We start from the raw sequence: 16,010 nt of genomic DNA, 5'->3' as shown, positions 1-16,010 counted from the left end.
TGTCTTCCCATTTGGACGGAAGAAAAAGCTGTTATTCACAATCAGGACAACAATGATGACATCAGCGTTTAATGAGCACGCACAGGTCACATGACTTGTTCAGCATCACATGATCAAACTATAAAACAAAATATGTACAAGATGACATCACAGTGGCATCAGGGTTTTCTCATTTCATCATCATAGGCCAGCATGAGCTCACCATGACAGCTAATTACAGGAAATGTCTTTGCACGTTTCCTATAGAAACCAGCGGGCGTTTATGAGAATGTGAGCGTGTGTATGAGAGAAGTTTCACGTGAGTGCTTGCATCACTTCCACACTTTGATGATGCCGTCCCTGGACGAGGTGACGATGAATCCTTGCGTGGTCTGGAAAGTGGCGATGTCGGTGATGATGTCATGATGCCCGACGGGCAGCGACTCGGGTCCCCGGCGCGGCGAGTCCTCGGTGGCGCCGCTCTTCTGCTTGCTGTGGATCTCCTGCCACGTCAGACAAAACCACACAAACACGCCAGGGAAATTAGCAATTTTCAGGGGCGGAGGATCTACTCCTTACTTTGTCAAAATAGTCTTGAGAACGCGCAGCTTTGCTTACCTGCACCACCTCTGTGCCTTCAATGATCTTTCTGCTGTACAGGACGGACGGACAGTGCAGCGAATCGTTAGCGCCGCCCGCCACGATGTACGACCTCTCCGGGTACGCCAGATCCCAGAACCTGCCAAGCACAAAGTCACAGCGCCACTTAGTTTGGATTTAAGACCTCGAACCTTTGACATACCAAATTTTGACCGTAAAAAAAAAAATAATCTGCATTATAAATATTCGTCACACCTGATCCTCATGTCTGAGCCGGCGGTGAGCAGCAGAGGATTGCCGTCTGCTGGGCTGCAGTAGATCCCGTGCACGCTGTGAGGTGACGGCTGCGACAGGACAGACATGAGAGCCCGGGGAGTCAATCAAATTTAAAAAATGCAGCAGGAATGTGAGCATACTGGCACATATTTTGCCGCTTTGCAATCCCAACAAATACTAATGACTACTTTCCTATGAGCCGAGAAATATGTTTTTGTTGGGGCCAAGTCTTGCCACGAAAAGTGAAAATCCATTAGTTGCCACCCTCAACTCATTTGCTCCCAAAAAATGTATAAAAATGTTTGTTATTACAGAATTCCCCCATTTCTTTTCAAATTTTCCCCATCTGATTTCTACACTTTTTGACCAACTCAAATAGTTCCAATTTGAATCTGTTCAGCTCATCCCTATCACTAATGTTTTATTTTTTATTTCACAATAAAACCCCAAATTCTAGATTTTTTTGTTATAACCACTAATTTATTTCAAATTTTCAAAATAAAAGCTAAAAAATATTTTTTTTTCATCTTTTTCCACACTTTTTGACCAACTCAAAAGGTTCAGCTCATCCCTACCATAACCCACCCCTCAACCAAAATTTCACAATAAAAGCCAAAATTGTGTTTGGTTACAGTATTATCTCTAATCCCCCCCCCCCCTTTTTTTTAACCATTTCTCACCGTTCCTACTTCCTACTAAACAATTAGATCAGCCCTATCACAATCTTTTCAAAATTGCAAAATAAATACAAAAACTTTTTTTTTTGTTTCCACATTTTTTGACCACTTCAAATTGTTCCAACGTTAAGCCTTGTTTAAGCACTATTTTTGTTTCTAAATTTCACAATAAACGTCTCAAATTAAAATTATTACCTCCAATTTCCACACTTTGGTTGGTTCTAAACATTCCAACTTGAAATTGCTCAGATGATTCAACGTAATTACATAGTTCACAACATTCCATATCATTCAACAGTGTTCAATACCATTAGACATAATTCCATGACATAACTATTCCACATTATTCCATACCATGCCATTATATTCCAAAGCATTCCACATCATTCGACATGCTTCAACAATTTTCCCCTCACCTTTCAGCATCCACACGCAATTTCTACAAAAATGGCATTTTCTAGTTATTCTCATCGCTCTTCTCACCTGCATCTCTGACAGCGGCGGCGCCGAACTGGCCCACAGCGTGAACTTACGATCCCCCGTCTCCATGTCCCACATGGACACCTCGTTGTTGCCCTGCACGGCTGCATGCAAGCGAGAATGAGCAGAAGTGAACAGCGAGTGAGTGAAAGACGCAGGGGAGGGTTCGCTTACCGGCGATGACGGACGACTGGTAGAGCGGGTGCATGAGCAGGCGTCGGACGCGCGCACGTGCCGGATGCGTGTGGTTGGAAATGGGCAGCTGGAAGCGCATATCCCAGCACGCCATGGTGCCGCTGCTCGTACCTGCGGAGGTGGGACACATGCTCAGGCTAGGTTGGGAATCATATCTAGTCCGCTCCTTAAAAAAAATGATTGATTAGGACATAGGAAATGAGTACGATGTGTAGCGTGCATACCGAGGCAAAGCCAGCATTGGTGCATGTCCACGCTGAAGGAGGTGATGAGTCCCAGGCGCAGGTCGTGGCGAAGCGTCCAGGCGTTGGAGTTGGAACGAAGGTCCCAGCCCACTAGCGAGCCGTTGACGGTGGCGTACGCCAGCACGGCCTGAGCGCCAGAGTTAAAATGGTGGATGTCCACTGCGCAGCCGTCCTCCTTCAGGTCCAGAGACCTGCAAGTCACGGTGTAAGGAAATACAAATGAATATCTAGTTAACGTTTTTATTTTTATTGTTATCACAATGGTAATTTTTTTTTAGATAGGAGCTGTCATTTAGCTTTTTTCTGTCTTGGGTTAAAAGCAAGTTCATACTGCCTACCACTAGATGGCGGCAGCAAAAATCTGTTAATACATTCAAATAAATATCTATTTTTTCAATTTTTCCATTCATTTGTTCAATTAAGAAATACAAAAATTAAGTAATTCAATAAAATTACAATTTTAAATTCTCCTCCACAAAATTAGCTAAGTCGAATGTATTAATTTATTTAGTTATTTTTTCATTTATCTGGTGATATAATTGGTTATTGAAAACAATTAAAAGCACCCAAAAAAAACATAAAATACACTTTTACATTAAATTGGCTGACATATTATACTTAATTATAAATAATACAATAAAAATGAGAATACATTTTTATTTCAGATTTGTACTTAGAGACATTTATATTATGATACATTTTACTATTATACAATTAGTAATACACACAATTTCACATTAAATCGTTAATTTAAATTAAAAATAAGAACAAATTCTTATTTTAATTTAAACTAAATTTGTTAAATTTTACATACACAATTGAGCTTTTTTTTTAAATTTAGTACGTACATAGTTAATTGAATATGACTAAATTAAATATAGTTAAATTACCCCAAAAATCCCTCAAACTGGTAAATTCTAATTTATTTCATGTTTTTATTTTGTTATACATATAAATAATATATGGAAAAAATGGTAAAATAAGCTATTTTACATTCAAAAATAGGTTAATTAATTACCAAGTATAAATAATACAATGAACAAGTGAGAATGAATTCTTCTTGTATTATGAAAATAATCTGCAATTTGAACCGACCTGGTCTGGAAGGGTTGCACTTTGGGCGATTTTGGCGGCTTGTTGGCTTCGACGGCCAGCAGCTGGATGGCGCCGTTGTCGGACGCCACGGCCAAGTAATGCGAGCCCTGACAGAAGGTGAGCGTCTTGGCGTGGCCGCCGATGCGCGAGTACGTCAGCACCGACCTGGTGGTGGTGGTCTTGCCCTCCATCTTCTGACTGTCCCACACTTTGACCGTGCCGTCGTTGGACGCCGTGGCGAAGATGGCGTGCTCGTCCGACACCCGGATGCGGTTGACGGCCGCTTTGTGCTCGTGGAGGTGGGCCACCAACAGACCCTTCGGGTGCCACCCTGAAACAAGCACGTGACACACCGTTTGAGCACTTAGTCCATACGCTACTAGTGCGCTGAATTGTCCATATGATTGTATATTTCAGCGTGCTTGTAAGATGACTAGTAGAACAAATACATATTTACAAGAGAGGCAAAACTATGCACTTATTGACATCTATATGCTACTACTACAACTAGTGACATTCTACTAGTTAACACCTACCACTTCACTAGTACTACTAGTGGCACACAGACATCAAACAGCATAATTTTGCGTCAACAGTAATGTGTAATTGTTCTACTGGTGAGCAGAAATGGAAGTCAGTAGTGGAAAAACATGTCACTAGAAAGACTAGTCTTTCTACTAGTGCAACAAAGTCGTAGTGCAAGTGCACAGAAATGTGTCCAAGGTAAAAGGGAGTGGTGGAAAAAAAAAACATCTCTCGTCAGACAGTTGTTCTACTAGTGCACCCAAGTTGTCCTATTAGGACATCCTACTAGTACAGTACTGCCTACTTTTTGTCACATTGGCGCACTAGTAAAATGACTGGGGTAAACTACTAAAACAACTACATGTTACCAGTGAGGAAAACTGTGCATTGGTTAAATGTGTGCTAGCAGTACTACAATACTAGTGACATTCTATCAGTTCACAAGTAGCATTTCACTAGTAGTGCGCCTATGTCAACCAGTGGACAATTTTGCCTCACTAGTATTGGAAGGCAATAGTGAAAAAATCTAGTAAAAGCAAAATCATTCTACTAGTGTATGTGTTACTAGTGAAACACTTAATATTAACCTGTAGAATGTCACTAGTTGTACTTGTAGCACGCAGCGCACAGTTTTGCCTTACTAGCAACAAGTCATTGTTCTACTAGTGCACCCTAGTCTTTCTACTAGTGCGCAGAAATGTTATACAGTAGCGGAAGACAGTAGTGGGGGGCATCACTAGTGAACCCGTTCTACTAGTACTGCCCTCCACTACTGTATGACATTTCTGCACACTAGTATAGCTACATGTTACTAGTGAGGCAAAACTGTGTGCTACTAGTACTACTCATGACATTCCCCCAGTTGACTCATAGACAGCACATATATAGTTATTAGTGCGGAGTTTAGCCTCACAGTTTTCACACTTCTTTTTTTATTTTAACTTAGCTGATCTGAACTTAACGAGAGCAGGAAAAGGCGAGTCCTCCGATGACAAGATTTTGAGACGGCGGCGCGCGAGTTACCGGGCGGCGGCGGGCGACTCTCCCACTCGGCGCTCTCCATCATGTGCTTGGCCATGCGCTCGGCGCTGCACTGGTCGCGCTTCTGCTGCACCAGCTGCTGCAGCTCCACCTTGCAGGTGTTGAGGCGGCGCTGGTAGGCCAGGCCGCTCGTCACCGACTGCTGCACGGCCGCCGCCGAGGCGTTCTTTCGGGATTGACTGGACGGACCGTCGGGCACCTGCACGTGTGGTGAGATCATGCCGTTTAAAGCTTTTCCCTCCTCCCCAAAACGAAAAATTGCAAAAAAGAGGACTTCGAATTTGATTTGAAGTTGTTCATCAGTACCGTGTTTGCCTGCGCGGCGACGGCGGTGCCAGTGGGCTCCTGAGATCCAAACATGCTCTTCCACTCTTCATTCATGATGGAGTCCTGTTTGATGTGTTTCCTCGCTGCATGACACAAAAAATGTTATGTTAACTTCTATACTTTTTTGTAACTCTTCCAACTACGATCTGAATACGGCAAAAGAAGCGTGAGCCTCGCCTCGCTTGTCCTCCACCTCGCCTTTGGGCTTGGCCAGGTCCACCTGCCGTCCGCTGATGCCCAGTATGGCCAGGTCCACCACGCCGGTCTGGGACGCCTCCCCGAGGTGTATCTGCTCCCCCATGTTGGCTTTGGCCTTGTTGGACTTGAGCATGAAGTCTCGGAGAGCCAGCAGCTTGTCTTCCTCCGCTTCCGTCATTCCCTGCACGCGGTTCGACAACAAAACACAAGTGCTCCATAATGTTCATGTCAATCATGCGTCGCATCGTGTGGTCTGTGAGAATTTGTACTATTTTTACCAAATGATTTATTACCTAGTTCATACCTTTAAAAAAAAAACTTGTGAATTGGGTCAGAATTCAAATTGACAAGGTTTGAAGCTTCATTCACTCCCAACCATTTTCAATTGCTCCCGGTTGTTTTACTGGATTTTGACTGATTTTGCAAGGCCCGCAGAATATTGTGTTCTATTGCTATAAAAACATGGAACCTACCAAAATAAAGATTAGAGTTTCTTCTTTCATCAGGAAAAAAAAGTGTATTCTATCTTTTTCCGGTTTACAGCAATTAGCATTAGAATATAGCTAAGTTTAATCAATATTCACAAACCTGTTGAAAACACTGGGAAAAAGAGCTTGTCGCAAAATGGCCGTTGCTGATCTCTTATACTCTGCTGCCACCTGCTGGCCGTTTTTTGTAATAACTATTGTTCTAAGTGACCTCTTCAGGTCAGAAGCCTTCTGTATGCTCTAACATTAAAAAAAAAACAACAACATAAAAATGTATAAATACGTTTTTGGCAGTGCAGGATTAAAGTATTTAAAAAACATACTTATATGTTTTTGGGTTTGAAAGAGTTAAGTGGTAATGTCTATGCTACTTTATGCTAGCCCATCTACAGCGTTTCACATTATACGATAGCATAAAGATGGCAGATTTATAAATATTATTTGTTCTCTAATTCTAATTTAATTCTCCTATTTTATGTCTCAGTATTCAGTAAACAACTAGGAGAAACACAACTTTTTTGTTTGGTTCTTACCCTCTTCAAACAAAGTAACAAAAAAGTGGCTTGATTTGATTTTGGGTTTGGCGTGTTCACCTGCGAGAGCAGCTTTTTGAGCAGCTGCGCGATGGCGGGGTCCTCAGGTGGCGGGCACTCCGGGATGGACCCGGCGCGCTTCTTCTGCCGCAGCAGCAGGTGGCGGAAGAGGCTGGCGATGTCTTTGGAGCGCAGCGCGTAGTCAAAGATGGAACGACTCAGCGGCTCCTTCAGGACGCTCAGCAGGACCAGCTCCTTGTCGATCTGACGACGAAGCCGGCGCGCACGTGAGCGAGGACGATGATGACGAGGGTGACGTGGAACGCACTCACCTGGATGATGGGCTGCGTGACGAAGGGATTGAGGTGCGGCATCAGCTTGCAGTAGACGTCGGCCACGTTGAGGTGCTGAGCGACCACCGTGATGAAGCCAACCGCGCCGTAACGGATCCACAAGTTGGGGTGGCACAGGAACGGCGCTGCGGCAAGGAAGTACAGCGTAAGGACTAAGAAGTAGGGATAAACCGATATGGGTTTTTTTCAGGGCAGATACTGATACCGATTATTGGTAGTCAAGGATGCCGATAACTGATATTTGGAGTCGATATTCATTTTCTAAAAGGGGAAATATTGGCATCAAAATTTGAAAAAATACAAACTCCAGCTCTTAATTTTGGGGAGTTTTTAAGAATATATTTATTGAACAACTTTTAGGGTTCGTTAGGTATTGGAGGTAAAAAAAAATCTTAGTCAATAGACATCTTTGCTTTAAAAATCTAACAAAAAGTTCAGGGATCTCCCAGAGGCAGTAACATGTTTTCAAAAGTGAAATAAAAACTTAAGTAAATAGCTCCCTATTGTTTTCTACAATAAATAAAGTTTTCCACAATTTCAAAATATCTGAAGTACTGTATTGAAATTAGGGCTGCACAATATATCGAAAAAATAACGATATTGCGATATTGGCCCATGCAATATGCATATTGCAAAGACATACAATAAGTTGCATATGGAATTTTAGGTTTTTATTTGAAATTGAACCGTCAGGCGCCAACTAAAATGTGCACCGCCATTCAATAGGTGAACATTATCGAGAAGTAATTACAATTAATAAACAAAAAATATATTCAGTTTGCTTATTTTGCTGTACGAAAAAAGTCTTTCATTAGATAATAAAAATGTCATTTATTTTGGTACATGCTAAATATCTCAATAATATCGATATCGCTATATTCAGCAACTATATATATATATCATGCAGCCCTAATAAAAATATTACTTAGTTTTAATTTCAAACAAAAACAGAACGTGCAAGACTAGCAGCATCTCTGAAAATGTAAATAATTAGTTCCCTGAAGTAAACACTTTTTTAAATGGCTCTATTATCGGACGTATGATTCTTCAAAATGGCCGATGCCGACATTCATCAAAATACTTAATATCGGCGCCGATAATCAGCCCACCGATAATCAGTCATCAACCATTGGTTGACAAACCTTTTGTGCACAAATGCCACATTTGATTTAAAACCAAACAAAAAACATATCAATATTATTCCTTGCAATCAGCGCACGAGCTTACCGATGTCGGCGACAAACTCGTAGATGTGAGGCTTCTGCAGCAGGCCCAGCTGGCACATGCACATCAGCGCGTTAAGAGCTTTGTAGATGACAAACTCCTCCGTGTCGCTCAGGCCCTGCTGGAGGAGCGGCTTCAAGATGGCCGAGCTCTGCCAGCCCACGTACGCTGCCACCCCTCCACGTGGTCACACACAAAGACAACATGAGGGGCGGGGCCAGGAAAGTCATTTGCAACAAATCGATGATGACATCCTCCAACGACATTAGGAAATACTTGCTGCTTCTCACCGACGATGCTGTCGAAGAAGGCGCCGCGCAGGTGCCAGTCGTTCTTGTCGTTAAGGAAGGTGATCATGTGCGAGAGCAGCACGTCGTTGGCCTTCTGCCGGCCGAAGAAGACGCAGAGTCGCGTGATGCCGTTCTCCATCAGTGACTGCTTCACCACGTTCTCGGAGTCGCTCAGCAGCGTCACCACCTTCTGCTGCACCATCTCGTGGAGCGCCTGCAGCTCTGCGCGTTGTCATCAAGAGGTCATCTCAAAGCACTTTACACTTTATGCTTGACCGTTAATGTGCTTGACTAGAATTTTATTTCTAATCTCCCGAAACAACATTTACTTCCTCTGGTTCATGTCTAGTGTGGTACAGCACAGTGACTACTTTAAAGGGGAGGTCAACGTCCCCCCCCAAAAAAAATTCTTACAATAATATGTTCTATGCAGCCCCACAAGTCTAAATAGGGTATTCTGGTTAATAATGCAATAGTGGAACATGAGTTAAGCAGCAAAATTCAGCCGTTTTTATCAGTATCAAAAGGCGGCCATTTTGCCACTTGCTGTCAAGTGAAAATTTCATCACAGTTATTTTAGTTAACGAAAACCAAATAAAAACGCTTTTAAAAAAACGAAAAAACTAACTGAAACTACACCTAAACTATGATTATAGCAAAAATGTCCTTTGTTTTTGTCTTTGGTAATTAATTTAATACATGAGCCTTTGGGGATGATTTTAAATGTGATATTAAGTATATTTATTTCTATATTTAGTTTGAAAGTGTGTTATACAGAAGTGACATCATCAAGCAGCAGCCAATAGAAAAGCACCTTTAGATGATGCCGAAATGCAATGTTAGGTAAGAAATTAGGGTTTTTTTTAATTTCACCAGGGTGTCTATTAAATATTGCGCACAAGTAATACACACAACGAAAACTAATACTGAAACTAGCTAAAACTAAACAAAAACTAAGCATTTTTTTAAATAACTAAAACTAATAAAAACTAACAGACCCACCCTGAAAACTAATTTAAACTAAATTTAAAAACAAAACGGAATAAAAACTAACTAAAATGAAAATCCCAAAACTATGATAAGTCTGCAGGTAACAACCAATCACAGCTCAGCTTCAGAAAACCGGTGAGCTGTGTTTGGTCGTTGCCTGAGCCCTGAGCAACTGTGATGTCATCGACAGTCGACAGCAAGTGGCAAAATAGCCGCCCCCTGAGATGGATTAAAAACAGCTGGATTTTGCGGCATAACTCATATTCCACAAATGTAATATTAATCAGAATGTCATGTTTAGACTAGCAAGGTCACATATAACATATTTTTGTCAAAAAATATTTAAGGTTGACTTCCCCTTTAAATAGGCCGATTTATTGATTATAAGCTTGAAGACACCTGTGATGATAATTACAGGACACGCCCTGGTTGAACATGTCCCTATGTTCAAATTATTTTCAATCTTTTCTAAGGCTAGGCCTGTTTCATGAGGTTTTTTTTTTTTTTTTACTGAATAAAAAAAGCTGTGTGTGATTTTCATTGGTTAATTTTCAACATGCACCAACCTGAGTCGTAGTTGTCGTTAGGGTGTAGCGTTTCCTCCGTCTCCTCACCGCTGGCGTCATGCTCTGTACTTATGTTGTTTTCTTGCACCAACTCCAGGAAGCGGAGGGCGCTCTCTGCGAGGTGTGCCACGTTCTCTAACATCAACAACAACAAAAACATTCTCGATTGATCATCAACGCCCAGACACGATTTTATTGAAACCCCCGAACAAGGTCGGCCCTTACCCGCGTAGGCCAATCTGACGATGGTGGCGTCATCCTGCGCCAGGTGAGCGATGCCCGGCAGGATGTACTCCGGGTAGATGTTGACGTCATTGCGTGGCACTTCCTTGACCAGCGCCAGCACCTTGGTGAGGGTGCGCACAGCCTGGGCCCGCACGCGCGGCACCGGGTCGTTGCAGAAGTGCAGCAGGTACGGCGTGATGCGGTCCAGCAGGATGTCTACGCCCAGACGCGGCGCCAGGTGGAGGATCAGCTCCAGCGCCGCCAGCTTGGAGTCACATGAATGCAACGTCTGTAGGCAGGAAGTGATGACCGACGCCAGCACCATCAGGCCTTGCTGCTCCTTGGCGCTCACCGCGCCCTCGCCGGCGTCCTGGGAGGGACTCGGGGAGCCTGCGTCAAGGACATGCCAGCACGCATGATGCTCCTTCTTATACAACGTTTACACACTCGCTGACAGGTCAAAGAAGAATAAAAGTAGTGATTTGACATTTACGGCCATTAACTCATTCACTCCCAGCCATTTTCACTGAAGCCACCCCCTTTGCTCCCGGCTGTTTTACTGGATTTTGAAAGGTCCACAGAATATTCTGTTCTATTGTTATAAAAACAAAACCAAAAGAAAGATTAGAGTCTCTTCTTTCATCAGGAAAAAAGGTATATTTGTATCTGTTTCCATTGCAGCAATTAGCATTAGAATACAGCTAAGTTATCATTTATCATTATTCACAAACAGCTTGTTGCAACATGGCAATGGCTGATCTCTTATATTCCGCTGCCCCCTGCTGGCCATTTTTTGTAATAACTACCAATGCTTTAAGCCATCTCTTCATGTCAGAAGCTGTATCAAAGACTTTTGTATGCTCTAGCATAAACAAATCATTTGGGAGTGAAGGACAAAGTATTTAAAAAACATATTTATACGTTTTTGGGACGTCAAAAGATCAATTTTTACTGGGCTGGCAGTGAATGAGCAAAAAAAAAACAACCTTAAATTTGACACACCACAAGAATTTGTGTTATAAATAAGCCTGCCAAATTTGATTAAAAAAAAAAGAAGTCCATAATTATATAAAATGTTTTTTTTCCTGTGTACAAAATTCTGAGGCGGCCACCTCCATCTTATTTGCTCGCCCCCTCCAGCCTGAGTGGCTAACAATGAATGAATGCTTTAACATGATAATAGTCATATTCTTATTGGAACTATTATTCTTATTACTGAAACATGGAATTCTTATTACTGAAACATGGAATTATTATATGTTGCCTGTAAAAAATGAAAGAGCAACTCTTGAGTAGTCACCGATACTGATACCAAATACCGATACTGTTAGTAAATAAAATTACCCACCCATAAATGACAGATGATTTTAAAGAAAGACCTATATATCCCAATATATTATTTTTCTTTAAAATTGGATGAAGTTAATGACAACTTTGTACTCATATATAATTTCTTGTCCTTGATCAGTATCGATCACCGCCGTGAGTACAGATACATTAAAATAAGACTGCTATTGGCACTGATACCGATGCCTGGTATCGGTAGTCACCCATCATAGTCAGGATGATACCACCTCGGCCTCAATTTGAGCCAGCAAAAACCTAAATGAGGCTTCACCTCTGAGGTTGTGCAGGATGTTGTCCAGATCTTTGCGTATTACGAGCACTCTCTCGTCGGCCGACTGGAAAGTGTCTTTGGCGAACTGTGCCATGTACGGCAGCAGGAAGGTATAGAAGATGTCGGGGAAGGCTTTTCCTCGCTGCTGCTTCAGGTAGTCCTCGGCAGCCAAGCGTCGCTCCGGTTCCCGCTGTACCATTTGAGCCACCTGACAGACATCAGAGATGCCACGATTGAGATGTGTGTCGGGGTTTTCGCGGCGCTACGTCAAACACAGGCCTCACCAGCTCTCGGATGCTGCGGTCCTCGATCTTCTCCAGGACTTGCTCAGTCTGGAAGTGTCCTTTACGGTATGCTAGCAGCTGGGACAGATCGAAGAGTGGAACACCCTCTGTGAAGAGCTCAGCGATCACACAGCCTGAGAAAAAGGAAAGAAAACATGCTGCACTCTAGGACTGGCCTTCAAACAAAATCTTTTCTTTTTTTTTTTAATCCAATTTTACACAATGATTCCTGTTTGCCTGTAGGAAAAGCTCATTCAATTTCAAATTCATTTTGGAATATAAAGTTTGGTTTTCATGTTATATTTCCCCCATTCTGGGGTTCGCTTAAGTTCTCCAAACGAGCTTTTGAAGCAGGAAAAGTCTCCCATGAATAATAAAACGGGGGGAAAAAATGTTGTGTTGTTTATTGCCCTCTCAAACAGAATATTTTTTTCTCAATTTAGTTTTACAGTTTATCATATTATTGATCCAAAAAGTTTTAAAATAATTGATCATGATTCTTATTTTTTTTACACCACAAAAACCTGGCATTTTAACAGGGGTGTGTAGACTTTTTATATCCACTATACATACATTTCATATATATACGACTTATAATGTATTGCCCCAATCTTACTACAACTGACCAGGTTTTTCATTTGCACCATTACCACTTTGTAAAAGTTCTAAAAATCTAGCCCTGGCATCCACGGCAATCACTGCCAGTCCTAATTTCCCACTTCGTCCAACTGCGTAGTCGCATGTGATTAACATGACCGCTGTAAACATAACATCCATCCATTTTCTTAACCGCTTGTCCTCACAAGGGTCGCGGGGGGCGCTGGAGCCTATCCAAGCTGGCTTCGGGCATTAGGCGGGTACACCCTGAACTGCTTGCCAGCCAATCGCAGGGCATAAACATAACATAAGTACACTCATTTCTGGACTACAAGGCACACCTGACTATAAGCCGCGCTAGCTAAATTTGGGGAATACTACACATATAAGCCGCACCCAACTGTAAGCCGCAGGTGCACCGGGTTCCCGCTACTTTATTTTCCATAATGAGGGTGCAAATTGTCTTGCTCTCGTTCTGTCTCTTCTACTGTATTTGGGCTCACTTGGTTTGTTTTGCTCTTGCGCTTCCTTTATAGTGCGCCCGCATTGTGATCTGATGGATAAGGCGCACCTTTGTATTAGCCGCAGGGTTGAACGCAAGTGAAAAAAGTAGCGGCTTGTAGTCCAGAAATGACTGTAGATCAAGATCAGCTTTGTCTGTTTGCGTGCGCAATCAAGTTAGCACCTGTTTTTGAATGTGCAAAGTCACTGCAAACCATTCAGGCCTACCTGCAGAGAAAATGTCCATTGCCTGTTTGAGCTCGCCTCTGCTCCTCTGATTGCTGCTGCTCAGGTCCACCAGCGGTGTGTTCTGGTCGCTCTCAGCAGTGAACATGCTGCCATCCACGAAGCGCTCTGGAGCGATGTAGCAGGTGCGACGGCGGGACGTGTCGAAGAAATAGTTAAAGTCGGCGGGGTTGTCTTCGGGAAGGTAGGTGGGCTTGAAGCTGGCAAAATCGCTGAGCAGCACCCAGTTCCAGCTGGTCACCATCACGTTCTCCGTCTTGATGTCGCCGTGCCGCACGCCGGCCTTGTGCGCCTGGTCCACGGCGGTGAGCATCTGGAAGGCCAGCCATCGCTTCTCCACGTTGTTAAGGAATGGTCGTGTGCTGATGCGGTCGTACAGGTTGTCGCGCACGTACTGGCGGAAGAGGATGGCGGCTTTCTCCGTCAGCGAGGTTTTCTGGAAGGGCAGGCAGTTGTGGCAGGAGTGCAGGCGGATCTTCAGCTCCTCCAGCTCCTGCTTGTAGCTGGTGAGCGGGAGCGACGGGTCCTGAATGGCGAACACCTTGACCACCAGCATACCCTCGCGGTGCTTGGCGCGCGCCACCTTAAAGAAGCGCGTACTTCCCAAGCTCTTGTCGTACTCGTGATCATGGATGTCCGAGAAGTAACTGTCCACCGACAAGATCTGCGACGGGGCGATGCCCGCCAACTGGTTGCCCATCGCCTCTGCCGGGGTTCAAAGGGAACTGTTAGTCGTTATTAAGCCTCTAACAATATATTGCAAATAGGGAACAATTCAAAAGAAGCTTCAACAGTTTCATGCCAATCCCTGCTGAAGCTTACAAACTAAACTGAAAACAAAGTGGTTTACATGTTGTGTATTTAAAATAACCATATAGCTTTGCCTTAGGAAAGTAAGCTTAACTTAATGCTAAAAAACAATGCAAAACACCATTGATATGCTAATGGTTATCAGTGATAGTCGCAGTTTTAGAAGCAACTGATACTTGAATACAAATGGTCATGAAATTTCTTTTTCGAGTAAGCAAAACCTGGGCTACCGCTAATGCTAGTTCAATAACATGAAGAGATTGCTTTGGAGGTGAGAAAGAAAGCTAGTCGTACGATTAATAAACTTAAACTGCACTTAAAAAACTATGAAATTACATACCCACCAATATTAGGTCAGCAGTATGGGAGTACTTTGGCACCCAATATACCCATTTGTTGTCCAACTAGGGCAAATAATGAGCGTACTATTAGTAGATTAACCTTAAAACTAGATTTAGGATAACCAGTAGGGTAAAAATATGCACTAGTACACAACTGTGTGCTAGTAGTACCAACAAGTGGTATTGTTAAATTCTACTAGTTAACATCTAACACTTCACAGTTTTACCTTACTCATAACATGCAATTGTCCAACAACGTATTATGCCAAAGTTATCTTACTTAGGAGTACATAAAGCTGACATCAAGGATAGTGAATAAATGGTCAAACAGCATTATGGAAAGTGGGGAACTACTGCTTTGGTGCTACTAGTAGGATGCAGGAGACTCTACTAGTACGTGAAACATGCCCACTAGTTTGGCCTGGTAGTTTTACTACTAAGGCACTGTAGTTCGTTAGTCAGGTTTAGTTCAATAATAGTACTGGAGTTCAAAGACACACTGTTAGTGGAAAAACGTTATTAGTATTTTTAAGTCTTTGAATTTTCCTACTATTGAGTACTAGACCATGAAATTTAATGTAGATATCAAGAAGAAAAAATACTGTTTTTACATGCTGTTTACTTACTAGAATTATTTTACCGTTTATCATCTGACGTCGTCAAGCTAATATTTCCTATTCTAACTCCGTTTTTCCACTGTGGGATTTATAAGTGACACTTCCACACACGTTAGATATGTTTAAATTCTAAAGCGCCGTCACATGACATCACGTTAGCTTGCCGGCTAACCATCATTAGCCAAACACCCAAGCATCCGTGTAAGAATGGCAGCAAGTGGTGGGAAAAGTCGTGTTACCTGCGGATGGCGAGGCTGAAATAGTCGATGTGGGGGTTATTTTATAATGTCAGTGAGGACGAGAAAAGAAGATAAGAAAACATAAGGAAACGAGCGAGATGAAGCAAAGAGACGGCGTCGAGCAGCTGTTGTTGTGATTCCGGGTCAGAGTGAATCGTCACTCGGTAGCCGCCCTGTGAAAGGTAAATAGTAAATACGGACAACTTTACAACTCGACGTCTAGTCGAAGATAACTGAATAATAATTACAAACCATACATGTAGCACCACAACACCTAATAAAATATAATTCTGTTCAGGGTTAAAAAAAAAAAAAAGTTAATATGATACATTGTTATTTTTTTCTAAAATCTGTTTGAATGCTGCTTCTGCAGATAAGAAATGAAATCATATTGATGATATTGGTCAAAAATATTCTTGACGATTTAAGTGTTAATTCATCAAATATGTG

The 16,010-nt window shown here is 42.5% G+C and overlaps 1 protein-coding gene across 1 annotated transcript; it reads right to left on the bottom strand.

Moving 5' to 3' along the window:
- Positions 1–53: 53 nt before the first annotated feature.
- Positions 54–15,713, bottom strand: pik3r4 (phosphoinositide-3-kinase, regulatory subunit 4). Its single transcript, XM_077575329.1, has 20 exons — positions 15,561–15,713; positions 13,536–14,258; positions 12,210–12,343; positions 11,926–12,133; positions 10,308–10,697; positions 10,083–10,217; positions 8,527–8,748; positions 8,240–8,413; positions 6,992–7,137; positions 6,720–6,923; positions 5,618–5,819; positions 5,420–5,523; positions 5,096–5,312; positions 3,548–3,878; positions 2,432–2,643; positions 2,187–2,318; positions 2,016–2,116; positions 835–923; positions 598–718; positions 54–482 (listed from the first exon to the last, which is right to left on the bottom strand). Exons 2-20 carry the CDS (start codon positions 14,251–14,253, stop codon positions 312–314), a joined length of 4,011 nt encoding a protein of 1,336 aa, XP_077431455.1. The 5' UTR covers positions 14,254–14,258; positions 15,561–15,713; the 3' UTR covers positions 54–311.
- Positions 15,714–16,010: the final 297 nt, after the last annotated feature.

This window comes from Vanacampus margaritifer, chromosome 9 (genome assembly GCF_051991255.1).
Source record: "Vanacampus margaritifer isolate UIUO_Vmar chromosome 9, RoL_Vmar_1.0, whole genome shotgun sequence".
Classification (NCBI taxonomy): Eukaryota; Metazoa; Chordata; class Actinopteri; order Syngnathiformes; family Syngnathidae; genus Vanacampus; species Vanacampus margaritifer.
Note: the sequence above shows the minus strand (reverse complement) of the source record. Positions and strands in the feature narration are given on the sequence as shown.